Here is a 13,836-nt window from a genome sequence, read left to right as displayed (position 1 = left end):
GCCTGAGGGAGAGCGGCCGGCGGGTGTGCGGCGGCATTGGCCGCTCCCCCGGGGTCCCTCGCGGGCGAGGGCGGCGGGTCCGGGCGCTCTCCGCGCAGCCCTGGGGAGCCCCGTTTTTCTGCTTCCTCCTCGCCGGTGCTCACGCAGAACGGCTGCGTCCGCCCCTTTGCCGTTAGGTGTCTGTTTTGCGAAGGGGTGTTGGCTGGAAACAACTTGTTGAGGTGTTTGTCGGTGAAGACCAGTTGATGGAGAGAAAGATGCTTGTAGCGTCCGTGTCGTTCCTGTGACATCTAGCGAATTATGGCTAAGGGTTTTTTTTGGGGAAAAAAAAAAAAAAAAGCAATAAAAGCAAATAAAAAGTTTCCGTGTTGAATACCAGGTCCTATTATTCTGGGCTGATAAACTGCAGGACAAGCTTAGAGTGGAAGTTTTATGGACTAAATCTCCAAAGGAGTTTTAACTCTGGTATTATTTTATGCAACAACCGAGTTCTACTGTGCTGTCTTTGCAAGTTTGGCTTCTGTTCTTCTTAGCTCGTATCTTAACTTCCTTGAACCACTGACAGCTTTTACTTTAGTGATATACCTGTCTGAAATTCTGGTTTGAAGCTCTTAAGGGAAAACTTGTGTGCTTCTCTTTGGATTCACTTGAGGATGCAGTAGTGGCCCCTTAACTCATGCAGCAAATTGATTGTCTGGATAGAAATATAACTCCAACCTCCAGAGTTATCAGCCTTAAAGCACAAATTTTACTTAGTACTAAGCTAAATATTTGCTAGAGAAAAACTGATGTTTTTAAATGTCTATGTCGACCATTTCTCAGATGTTAATGTGTCTTTACCAGAAGTTCTGTTTTACCACATAGTAATTGACAAATAAAGGAGATTTTTTTCAGGAACTAAAAGGATGAGGGTGTTTATACGATTATTTATTTAAAGTTTTCCTGGGAAACATTTCTTTCTAAACCAACGATTTTCTTAGTTACATTGTTAACACAGTAGCTCAATGAAACTAAATTAACTGCTGTTTAGTGCATGTTGAAAGGCAAGAGAAAACAATAGTTAGTGAAAAGTTATAGTTACTTAATGTTTATTATTTTTAGTAACTAAGATGATTTTTATACCAAAGGTAGACAACATTATTTATCTTGTCTTTAAGTTATGTTTCAAATCTTGTGATGTTTGTTGCTTCTCCCTTTCCCTCCTTAAACAGTGGCTATTGTAAATAAGGCTGGTAAAGAATAATAATTAAAAAAATCTCTTCCCACAGAATTTACAGTCTAGTTAAAGGGGGGGAAAAAGTGCCAGGAAAAAGACTGTGAGTGAATAGTGTAATGTCTTGTAGGTTTTGTTAGTTCTCTGCTCCCTTCTTTGTTTTATTGTGTATGTCTGTGTCTGCTTTTGTCTTGGAAAGCTGCCAAAGGAGTCTCAAATTTATCACATTTAATGGAAGGGCAGTGGTTATGTGAAAATACTTGAGTGAGAAAGGGCAACCAGGTAAGTTCTTAGGTCTTTCGGAGGAAAGGCTGTGCATAAATCCATTAGGAAGCTGTACTCTACAGAGCCAAAATAGTGCAGGAAAACAACTGTCTTAAAAACAAAAAAAATACAGGAAACAAGACTTTATAGTCTGTGCTTAGAAATAAGATGTTAGGAGGAATTCTCTGAAGTAAAAGATGGGAGAGGGATGACACATGGAGTGTAAGTGTACAGTGCAGTTGAAGCCATGATGCAACAAGACCTTACCTTCTTACAGGAAACAATAAGGAAACACAGGTAAAGTCTCTTACAGACAGAACTCCTGGAAAGATTTATTTCAGTTTCTCTTCTGTGAGAGACTTGGGAATAACATTAGCCTGATTGTAGTTTTATGTTGTATTCATATACTGGACTTAAAACCAAAACAAAACAAAAACCAACCCCACAACCAACTAAACAACAAAAAAACCTTTAAAGAAAATGTCTGATTTTTAGGGTTGCTCTAGGACAAACTCCCTCTGTGACAGTGAACTAAAAATTCTCTTTGTGCTTCAGCTTTTTACATGTATAATGGGAACACAGGAAACTTCCACCTTGCAAGGCTTTAGGGAGGAAAGTCTGTGAGACAGTTCATCATTGTTGTGATGAAGGGGTGGTGAAGTCTTTACAGTAACGATCAGTATAAATAAATCCAGACTGAATGCTTTGCTATTCTAATGAAATAAATATGAGTTGCAGTCATTACAGAAGCCTGTTTTCTTAAAAATATTTTAAAAAGTGTTTGTGGGAATTAAAGCGTTAGAGTAATTCTGTTGATGTTGAAAAGCTCAGTGCAGAAAGCAGAGTGGAGTTTTCTGTTGCTAGCTTTCTTTGCCTTGTAGTCTGAAAAAGTATGTCCTGCTGGTCTGAAAAATAGATAACTTTAAATATTCCCACAGTTAATATTTCCTGTTATTTTGTTTAAAAATGGCCTGCTCTCTCTTAACAAATGGAATAGCACAATTTAAATTCAGGCAAAAAGTAAAAGAAAAATCCTAGTTAACAGCATGTTAGAGTAATAATGTTTGGTATATGGTTATAGTAAAGGAAGAAGAGTCAGTGCTTCCAGTTGTGAAGAAATATTACGATGATTTAGTCAGACATAAGACAGTAGAGATGTGTGGCATGCATGGACGGTTGAACTGCCGCTATGAACTAGGACAGACTTCAGTGCTTAGGCAGTGAATGCAGTTCTTGCAGCGTAGACGTTTATATGGGAATGTCCAGAACAGAAGTCTTGTTTCTTTTATTAGGTAATGTGCATTTTATCAACCTCTAAAATGTCTGGTACAACATTTTAATAATGCTACTCTCACCTTAGTAAATCTAGAAACAGATGTTGAGTGGGTAAAGACGAAGATCCATTTGAGTGGTTACCCTGTAATTCAAGATATGGGCCCTCTGAATGTTGCACATGGCTTCACATCAGTCACTCTCTGTCTGAGGCTGAAAAAGAAAGTTTGCTGGATAAAATTTTGAGGTACTCACTGTGGCAAAGAGATTTTTGATATCTAGAGGAGTAAGAGCAAGAGAAACCTGCTGGATTAGTCTAAATCTAACTTCAAATGTGAACTAAAAAAAAATTTAAGTTACAAAGGTAGGCATGTTATTTGGCAGTTGCACAGTCTATATGAAAGTTTTGTATGAGTTCAGAAATTACACTTTTCATGCAAGTGCGTTATGAAAAATAAAGGTGGAGAACTTTTAACAGTGCTTCCTCAAGTTGGTAGATTCAGACAGCTGCATTTACAAGTCAGAAAATGGGATAAGGTGATTTACAAAAGATTTTTCTCAGCAATTGAGGTCAGGCCATTTTTTTCCCCCTTCTTCCCCCTTCCCCCTTCTAGTAGGAAGTTCTAAATAGGTTAAAATTTCTTTTGTGTTTACCCCATGCATTATGAGCTCTATAGTTGCAACTGAATCTCTAATAGAGACTTAATTTATTCAGAATGCCATTTGGCTGTTCAACTTACATATCTATGAACAAGATTAACTTCATCGCTATGTTTTGACCTTCTGAAATCTCTTCTGTGAAATACAAATAGATTAAAAAAGAAAAAAGAAACCTTAAACTTTTGACTGTTTTAAAAAGGACAGAAAGAAAAGTCCTTTGCTCCCTGACAGTCTTGTATATTAAGAATTAACTTAGAAACAATTTACAGCCAATCTAGTTGCAAAAAGTAACTTCCAAGTATAAAAGAGTGGCCTTCATCCCTTTAGAATTCTGAAAAAATGTCTTACTACTGCTCAGCAATTAAGGGTGTTTACCTGGTAGCTGATTTTGACATGAACACTGTTAATTGCCTGACTTGATCACCACCAGAAATATCAGCTCATAAGCTTATCTGTTCTTGTTTGAGGTACCTCCATCTTAATAATTTGTATTTTCAACTGGGTGAAGAATTAAGTGTGAGCATTGGAAGGAGGGAGAGGAGCAAACCTGAGCAAATTGACAAGTGAATCTTAACCCTAATTAAATCAGTAGTTAAGAGTTTTAAGAATACGTAGTTTGATATTTGAACTGAATTATGAATTTAAAGGTACATAACATACTTGTTTAGCTTCCATGGAATTTAGAAGCAGGTTCTTTGGTAACTTTACAAGACATGTGTCCCTGGACCACCACACTGGGCATAGCAAAGGAGGAGAGAAACATTTGGAGGATGCAAACAAGAGCTTCAAGTGCAACATTTCTTTTGTTTTCCTGCTGAATGAAGCTGCTCCTGTCACCTCTTGAAGGTTAGCTGCAGAAGCAAAAGTGTTACTGTCCTAAATGGACTCTAATTAAATATAGAATTTGTTCTACCCCACACAGCACGTTTAATAACTCGTATCTAAATTGATCAGTAACAGAACAGGGAGTATCATTCTGGGAAACCAATTTCAGTGTTGTAGCAATGCTAATTTCAGAAGAGAAAGGGACTTTGGTAGGAAGAATAGTAGTAGTGTAGTATATGAGAAGAATTTAGGACTATATTTGAAGATAATTAGACAGTATACTGTAAAGACACCTTCAGGTCAGGTACCATGACTATTTGCAGGATCAGGGCCTTTAATAGTTAAGTGAGATCTAATTGCCTGCATGAACCAAAATGAATCCCTCATATAAATGATGAAATGACAGATTGGTTTGTCAGGGTCTGGAAATCATTTCTGTATGTAAATACCTATTCTCAGATTTAAGACCCCATCTTGTGAAATGTGCAATGTTCTTAACTCTCTCTGAATATCAAAGAAATGACACATTTGTATTTTTGTGATGACAGCTGGAGTTACCTCCTCCTCTGGAGTTTATTCTGCTAAGGGTAAGATACTAGTTAGTTGCAGTTTTGTCAGAAATTTGTAATTTGCAGTTTGTTTTTATTTCGTTCAGAATTACTGACTGGAATGATTCATTGTTGCTGTATTGACACTATCACTGTTTATGTGATTACTTAAAAAGGAAATTCTCATAATATTGACTAGAATTTTCATCTTTGGTGTTTCTCTTACTCCTCCTATATGAGGAGAGTCTAATTAACCTAAACAGCTGCCTTTGCTTAACTGTTCTACTGTGTCACCTTGATATGAGAATCCCTCTCTAAAATTTTTTTATGAGTACTTTAAAAAAAAAAATCTGAGTAGCTAATGAATGTTTTACAAATGAGTGGTATTTACATTTTTTTGCTTTTTGGGATAAATGTAGTTTAAGCATGTTCACAAAACCTAGCTAAAGGAACATCTAGCTATTTGAATACTTATTAAAAATAACTGCCTATCCAACTAGAAGAAAATATAGAAATGCCTTTTCATATTTCAGAAGATTCAACAGCAGATATTGCAGTTTCACTAAGAGCCTTGAGATTCTTGTCAGTGAGCAATGAAAGCTCTGTTTTTATTTCAGGGTTAATACAGCTACCTGTGTTTGAGCAGCTAAACTTCATACTGAGCATCATTATTACCTCTGTAAACCTGGTAACTGGTTCTTTGTGCTTCATGGAGTTAAGTTGTATAGTTCTGTGGAGAGTTACTGGAGAATTTTTTTGTCTTTCTGAGCTCATGAGTAGAGTTCCAGGCAGGTACTGGAGGACTGCTAGCCACTGAGTACAGTAGTTTGTGTTGTACTGGACACTGTTAAGTGACAATCCCTCTCATAGGCTATCTAAGCTTATTGTAAGCACTCCCAAGCCTGTGTGAGGTGGCTTAACCTGAGGAAGAATATGAGAAAGAACCAAATCAGAGACTGAACTGACTGTGTGGAGAAGGTATAACAAGTCATGGGACTAGAGAGTACTATGCTGATTCAGTGAGATACAAAGACCTGTTGATACTATCTAGGTCTGAGCCACTGACAAAACAAGTAATTTCTTGGGCTCCCTGTCACCTGCAGTTTCACATTTCTACCATGTACTGTACACAGACACTTTTGCAGCTACATGCTGAATGACATTAGTTTACTGCTCTGGCTGAGGGGAGAGAAAAGTCTTGGCCCTTTCTTCCTTCTCTCCCCACAAATAATTTTTTCTCAATCAGTTCTGCAGACTGTTCTGATTTTACAGTGTGAGCACAGCGTTGCTGTGTAAGTAGGTCATGTATGTCACTGTGTATTATTTCAGTCTTTGTAGAAGTTCATTTAGGTTCAGAAAAATAATTCAGCCTCTCTGTCGTAGTTCACCATGTTGCAGCTGAGTAGTGGCAAATTACTGTGTAAGTTTACAAAAAATTACTTAGTTTTGAAGAAGTTAGTAACCACCCTTAAGCTGTCTTCCAGAGGTTCTCTCTTCAAGGCATTTAGAAGAACATATCTTTCCTGAGTGTACCTTGGCTTCAGTGCAAAATCCAGAGCCTTACCTAAAATGGTTGAGAGAAGTGACTTTTAAGATACTCTGGACTAAATGAAGTAGGCTGCATGTGTATTCCTGTTTTCTGACTCTGCAAGAGAATGGAGTGGGTAGCCCTGGACAACATCTGCTTGTCCTGCTTCAGCAAGATCCCAGCATTAGTTTCTGTGGTTTATGTGTCTTCTGTATGTGATAGTTGTGTACCTGCAGAGAAGAGTAATTGAATTTGACCAGACAAATTTCAAGTCAAATTTCCAACTTCAAGGAGACAGGTAGATTAATAGGATAGTGTCAGCTGTGGCATTTACTGTGTTGAATACAAAGCAAACCAGTAACCAACAAGTCATTATTTCCAATCAGCTACTGTCTCTAGACTGACTGACAGCTGCTACCTATTACTCATTGCTACTGGGTAGAAGTAATTTTGTTTAACGGATTGGAGGAGAATTCACATTGACGTTGTTCACCCTTTCATCTACCAGTTTTCATAGCAGGACATTTTTGTCATTTTAATCAGTAGCCTGATTAAGTAGTACCTCTACTTGGACATCTTTCAAGTTTGTTGTTAGTTTGTTTTATTTTTTAAAAAATTTTTAGTCTAATGATATGTTACCCTCTGTGGGGAAACAGTGCTTTAGAGCTGCTACTCTGGATGAAAACGGCCAATGTGCCTATTGAGAGTAACTGTGTGGTGAAAAGGTTGATGCTTTACTTGTGCAGTTCTGTGTGAATTAATTTGTAAGAACAGGTGGTGAACAGGTGGAAACTACAGAAAAATATATGTTGAAAATCAAAACCTCTTTGGAATTTACCAAAATATTTAGCTGTTCTATACAGCATGATAGTGACCAAAAAAGCTGATTGTGTCCAGTAAGGTTGACCAGAATTAAAAATTCAGTGGTAAAGTGATTTGTAAGGTGAATGTGTATGTCTTGGTGTCTAGAGTGGCCAGGAAAAGATGGGGTTGTGTGCTTCATGGTTCCCATGGAAAGTATAAACAATCCAAATGTGTGTGAGAGTACTATTTAATATTGAAAGAAGTACTATAGTTGAGGATATAAGCTTAAATGGTAGCAACTATGGATTTATCAGTTAAGACTAACTCTTCTTGAATAATCTCAACAGTACCTTTCACAGAACTGTACTTACAATATTGAATCTGTCTCAATTTATATGCTGTCAAGGTTTATCCAAATAAAATAGCTTTTAGGAAGGTAGGTGTCTTATGTATTGTACTATTCTTTGTGTGGCAAGTGTATTAATTAAAGAAAAATGACAGTACTATTATGTTGAGCCACTGTTGTTCTGAGGCAAAGTCATGTCATGGTTTAAAAATACTTCACTAAATCGTTATAATGATCTTTACGTAATGTCAGGTGGACTTGCTTTTATTCTTCCACTGCCTCATTTTGGACAATTGATTTAACTTGGTGATAGATGATATAAAATAGTAAATTTAATGTACGCATCTACATGGGGAAAAAAAAAAATCTAGATAAATGAAAATTTCTTTTGCTTTTTTAAGAATTACATTGTATTCGTGTAGCTGTATAGAGACCTTATTAATCTAGACAGTTATTTAAAAGACTGATGCTGTTCCAATGTTGCTTGTGCTTTATATATATGTATATAAAAAACCATGCTGGCCTTTCCTAGCAACATTCAAATTTCTTTTATTATAATAAAGCTTTCTTCTGTAATGATTGTTTTAAGAGTGCCATCTAGTGTCCAAAACTTTTCAGTACGAGTTGTGATTTATAAGCTAATGAGCAATTTTATTGAGTGATGGAGTAGAAAAATTATTGCGTCATTTTTTTATATTCAACTGGTGTGAAATAGTTTAATAGGAAAAATGTAATTTTCAACCAAGTATAAGGAAAATGAATTTAAATTTTTAATATAATGAGAAGGCATAATTTCAGCTTGTTAGTGTTGTATTTAACTATTTGAAAGTAGTTGTATGTTTGAAGTGTTCATGTAGCATTCTTGAAATGAATGGGTTTTGTTCTTATGTGTCCTCTTGACCTTCAGTTAGTATCTTGCCAGGCTCTAGATAAATTTTTAATACAAACCCCAGTATTATTTCTCATGGCCTAAATATCCTCTATATAATATACCTAATAACAGTTACAGAAAGACATATGTCTGCATTAGAAAACTGACTGTTGTAGATATGTGCTCAGGAACTTGTTTTTTCAGTAATATATGGTTAATGTTGTGGGAGATTATTGATTTAAAAAAAAGCTTTGCTATAAAATGTTTCTACACTAAAAAACTTGAAAGGAAATATTTTCTTTTGGTTTTATGTGTTTTATTTAATGTCAGAAGTATGCTAAAATTTAAAAAAAATTACACAGATCATTTCAGTGATTTGTATTGAAAAGACAGTGTGAAACCATTCTTTTCTCTCAAGAAGGGCCTGCAGTCCACTTATTTCGGCAGGATGTCTTTAATAGTGTCTTATGTTAAAATCCTTTTTAGCAAATAGTAGAAGGACCACTGTTTCAAACCCTCTTTTTTGTTCTAAATGCAATATTCTTTTATGAATGTTGTGTTCTGATTTCTATTTCAGGAACTTCAACTCAGGAGGAAGATGAAAGATAGTGTTGCTGAAGAACATTTATATTTGGGTTTTTCTCATAAGTACAGAGATAGTATCTTTCCTCTTCATACATCTATTTCACTGTTTTTGCTATCCTACTGTGACTGCAAATTATTCAAAATTTTCTTAGTGCCGACTGGTGAAGATGTGGATGATCAGTTTGTGACGAAAAACCTCCTTGGCGATCTTGAGGTCCATTTAATCTCCAGATGCCAGCTTCCAGTGGTAGTGCAGAGCTGCTGTTTACCTGCTGTTGTTGTGAAAGATGGCAAGTTCTGCCGAGCTGGGCTTTCTGTTGTCTTAAGGCATATAATACAGAAAACGTATGAGGCAGATCCATCTAAGAAGCATGTTTTGGAACTCTTAGGCTTTAAGAAGACCTGCCTAAAAGCCTGTGCTGAAGTGAGTGCATCTCTTTCTCTTAGATACATTAATAGGGGCTTATATAATCATTAAATACTCTGAAGGAGACTCTTAATATTGTAATATGTAAACTTAATATGTAAACTAGGTTCTTTTTAGTAAGAACTTGGAAAATAAAATTTCCTCAATGGAGAAGTATCTGCATTTTGGCATAAAGATGAAAAATAATTATTTTTAAAGATACTACTTTCTGGCAGCACAAAAAGAACCAGAGTGTTCAAAAAATAGGTCAGATCTGTGTTTCATGTCTAGCAGTGTAGTTTCAACATACAGCTTTTGCAATTTGAAGTAAACTAAGAAATACCTGATTTTATTGTTAATTTTGATTTCAAGAGCACCGTATACTTTTAGCCTTCATCACCGCCAAGGAGGCACACTGCTGTCTTATGTTTAGCTTATGCTCACCAGGATGTCCAGGGTCTTTTCAGCAGAGCTGCTACCTGGCTAGGTAGTCAGTCCCTACCCTGTACCATTACAGGGGTTTAGCCCGTCCTAGCTGCAGGATGTTTTACTGAGTTTCATGTCAGTTCCTGTCAGCCAGTTCTCTAGCCTGTGCAGGCCCCTGTGAGTGACAGCTCTTTTATGGAGTTTGCAGACTGCTCTTCTCAACACACTGTCATCCTTGATGTGAGTGTATTCCACCTCCCCCTCCAAGTCATTGGTCAAGATAATTAAATAGGATAGGCCTCAGCATAGACCCTTAGAGAGCTCCACTTCTAACTGACCTTCAGGTAGAGTATGAACCGTTAACAACTACTACCCTTTGAGTTGATATTTCAGACCATTTGTCACATAGCACTTTACCCATCTGGCCTTCCTCGCTCCTCTCAGGAGTTTGAACTCCACTGTTTCGTCATTGCTACACCCATGGTTGCCACTGATTACTATGCTTCTAACTCATTTCAGTCCTGTTGGTCAGTAGCAGATCTGGGGAAGCATATTTCTGTTAGTCCACTCAGCACTAGCATAAATTGTCCCTGACATCCTCCAGAAATTTCTGGTTCTAATCTTTTCTTGGAACTGCTGAAAAACTTGATTCTGTATTTCAGGTGGCTGCAAAGTAGGAAAAAAAACCCTAAGTTTTAAAATCTTTAAGTACAGATAATAAGAAAAAGAGGACAAGGATAAGAACATGAAAAAAAGTAATTTTTTTAAGGTGCTGCTCAGTTAGACAAAAGTTTTTTGATGTTGCATACTAAAATACCACTAATGCATTTCTGTAAAATAAATGTGCTCAAAATCCGTTTGATGTAATCAGGTTTTATTACCAGCACTTGATAGAACTCATATATATAAATTGGTCACAGTTTGAGTTATGCATCCACCCTAATCTTATGCCAGTAATGAGTAAAATTATGCTATATGGGATAACTGTTCATTCTGTTATTTAGATTCCTTATCCTGCTATTGCAAAAGCAATGCAGAGTATCTGAGCTTCTAAGATTAACAAAGGATGTATTTGAAGCTGGAATTTCTTGGCTTAAAGTGGACAAAAAGATACCCTGGATTTTGTTTCTCTTTCTGTATTAGATGTTAATTACATAAATTTGTCTGACAGGTTAGCCAATGGACCAGACTTTGTGAGATCAGCATACCTCTGGCTGTGGAAGGATTTTTGATGGCATCTCCTGAGCACTGTCAGACTATTCCTCCTGACATTTTACAGCTTGAAAGGAAGCTTGGAGAACCTGTCCGAGTACATAACGATGACAAAATTCGAAGGCAGAAACTTCAACAGCAGAAGGCAGGTGCCAAGGCTGCAGTGCCTGTACATGGTAAAGAAGCAACAGAGGAAGGCAAAACAGTGGAAATGCATGAACATCCACTCCCAAGTTTGGAACTGAGCATAGCTTTCTCCAAACTACGTGCCCAGGAAGTATCAGATGCAGTCAACAGGGAGGCTGCTCAAATCAGGAGAACAAAAACCTCTGACCTTCCACTTTTGGACCATGTTTTTGCAGAAGGGCTTTATTTTACCTTGGCAGATATAGTGCTTTTGCCATGCATCCACCAGTTCTTGGTAAGACAACAAGTTCTGCCAATATTAAGTAGTATATATGTATTTTTTTTTAAGAACTGGGAAGTTGTAAAATATGTTCAAATATATTGTGGTGTTTGAAATGTGAACTTAACCTGAAACAGAAGATTTGTCTTTGTTATTGTACAACAAAAAACGGTGAGATCACCAAAATTACTTTTAAATACATAGCATGTCAACACTATCAACTGTTAAAATATTATGCTGAAATATTTTAGCACCAAGTTGCCCAGAAAATTCCTCCATGAAAATACTTAAAATGGGTACTTAAAGTACATTCTAGTATGCATAAAGCAAAAGTAGGGAAACATTAACCTATTTTCCTGCTTGAGTTTAGTGTACTAGATTTATGAAAATGACTCAGTAGATATTTCTAAAATGAGACCATTTTTTTCTATAAGGAATTTTCTGAAATTTGGAATTTTGGTTTCATCATAAATTGCAGATTTTAGGAGGGTGGATTGAGAATGGTATAATAATTTTAAAATACTAGAAGAGATGTCCCCCATGAGAGTTTTAAAATGAACACTGAAAGTAGATTGTAATATGGATAGGAAGGAAGTAGTTAAGCATGAACCTATTTTAATTTTGGTTTCAGTGTACTGGGGGACCAGGCAAAATTGATTTCTACCCAGTTTGTTGGACTTTTACTACATGGATATTTATCTGAATTGGAATTCTTTTCAGCAAAAACTCGAAACTTTATGTGACTTTATCTTGACATGGATGGATATGCCTAAAAGTAAACAAATGTCTTCTAAGAAAGTAAGAATGCCTTCTAGGGAGGCAGTGAATGGAGAGAGATTCAGGGACTGTAGTGGCTTTTTAGAGGTGTGAAGCCTTGGCTTTCCTTACCCATACTAGAGTGAATTGGTACTTGGGTATTGTCTAGGGAAAGACTTCCAAAAGCTCATTCATTTATGCTACTGGTATATAATTTCTTGAGATTCACTTGAGAAATTTTTTTTTTATTTGTCTAATACAGTGTGCTATGACTTCTGAACTTTTGATTTCTCCTTATAATAGGTTAATTTGTCTTAATCTTTGCTGTTGTTTTCTTCTAGTTCCTAGGAATGACTTCTTTGTTTGGGAGGAAACATTCCTGTGTATCCAACATGGCTTTTTATCAAGCCCTCCCACAAAATAAACCAGCTTCACTGCACATCTGTAGATAAAGATGAGTGCCTAGGACAGCATAATACCTACATATCAGCAAACCTTTTCTTATTCTGTGTAGGGTTTTTTTTACAAACCTTAATCTGTATTCCTCAAGCAAGGACGAAACACTGTGGCCCTGCTCATAAATGAGGTGGTGTGTCGAGGGAGCCAACTTCTTTGGGATGTGCTTCAGTCCCTGAAATTTCCAGTAATCTCTAGTTTTATCATTCATAGTATTGTTTCTACTAAACTATTTTTCATGGTTTGTGGAATGTCCTTTGTTTACTGCAGTGAAAGGAGAAGTTCCTTGGAAAATGTTACATTGATAGAAGCTCTTGAAGTAAAGTTTGTAACTGAAAAGTTACCATTCTCCTTGCACTCCTGTGAGATTGGCTGCTGCTTTTTTTTTTTTTTTTTTTCTAATATAATCTTGTGTTATCTGTATAGTCCAACAGCATATGGAGAGAAAGCCCACACTTTCCTTTAGCGAAGTTGAATGTTTTCCTAGCAGATTGTGTAAGTATTTTGGAAATGCCGAGTGTGGTCTATTCAAAGATGCTTTTGTCTCTTTTCTCCTTTGCAGTCAATTTAGCCCATTCCCAGTACTAGACAAACCAATGGCTTGGTTTCAATTGTCTTCATCCTTGTCTTTCTCCTTCACATCAAGAGGTTTTTGCAGCACAACGTGGAAAAACAGTGTATGCTAGCAAAGTAACATGGACACTGTATATAGTGGGTATATGCAAAATTTCATTCTGAGTGTAGGACTATTTTGCATCCTGTGATGTATTTAGAGATCTGTAAGGATCTCCCAGTCTGTATAAGGAGGAATTTGAAACCTTCAAAGACTTTCACCAAGATAAAACAGGAAAAGCACTGATGCAGCTGGCAATCGGGGCACCACATGGAATGTGGAAAACTGGGGAATAATCTTTGCTCCCTGACATCGAATGTCATTATAGAAACAGTGTCGCAAGTGGCAACGCTGCTTTTACAAGTTTCTGCACTCCAGGAGGCAGTTTGCCAGACTATTGGTTGTGTCAACTTGACTGCAATTTGAATCAGTAGCTTTTGATCTCTGTAGCTTTTGATCAATGATCTGTTAAAAACTCATTTCACCCCTCTTGTAGAGTAGAGCCTTAGTCACTTGGTTATTGAATCTTTTGTGGTGGATCTCTCACTTGGTACAAAATTTATGTGGGCCTGAGAAGGAGATTCCATGTGTGTGTGTTGGTTGTTGGGGTTTTTTTGTCACAATTACCTAGTAAGTGTCAGTGTC

At 36.8% G+C, this 13,836-nt stretch overlaps 1 protein-coding gene across 1 annotated transcript in view; it reads left to right on the top strand.

The window, feature by feature from the left end:
• The first annotated feature begins 7,461 nt into the window (after nt 1-7,461).
• The window catches only part of GSTCD (glutathione S-transferase C-terminal domain containing), a 67,260-nt gene continuing 60,885 nt past the window's right edge, over nt 7,462-13,836 (top strand). Inside the window, exons 1-3 of the mRNA XM_026847361.1 lie at nt 7,462-7,550; nt 8,909-9,340; nt 10,920-11,381. Of these exons, the coding sequence (XP_026703162.1) occupies nt 8,930-9,340; nt 10,920-11,381 (873 nt within the window). The 5' untranslated portion in view covers nt 7,462-7,550; nt 8,909-8,929. The remainder of the gene's footprint in view (nt 7,551-8,908; nt 9,341-10,919; nt 11,382-13,836) is intronic.

The sequence above is a fragment of the Athene cunicularia genome (assembly GCF_003259725.1).
Source record: "Athene cunicularia isolate RWA chromosome 4 unlocalized genomic scaffold, athCun1 chr4_part2, whole genome shotgun sequence".
In the NCBI taxonomy this organism is placed as follows: domain Eukaryota; kingdom Metazoa; phylum Chordata; class Aves; order Strigiformes; family Strigidae; genus Athene; species Athene cunicularia.
This window is presented reverse-complemented; position numbering and strand designations above follow the sequence as displayed.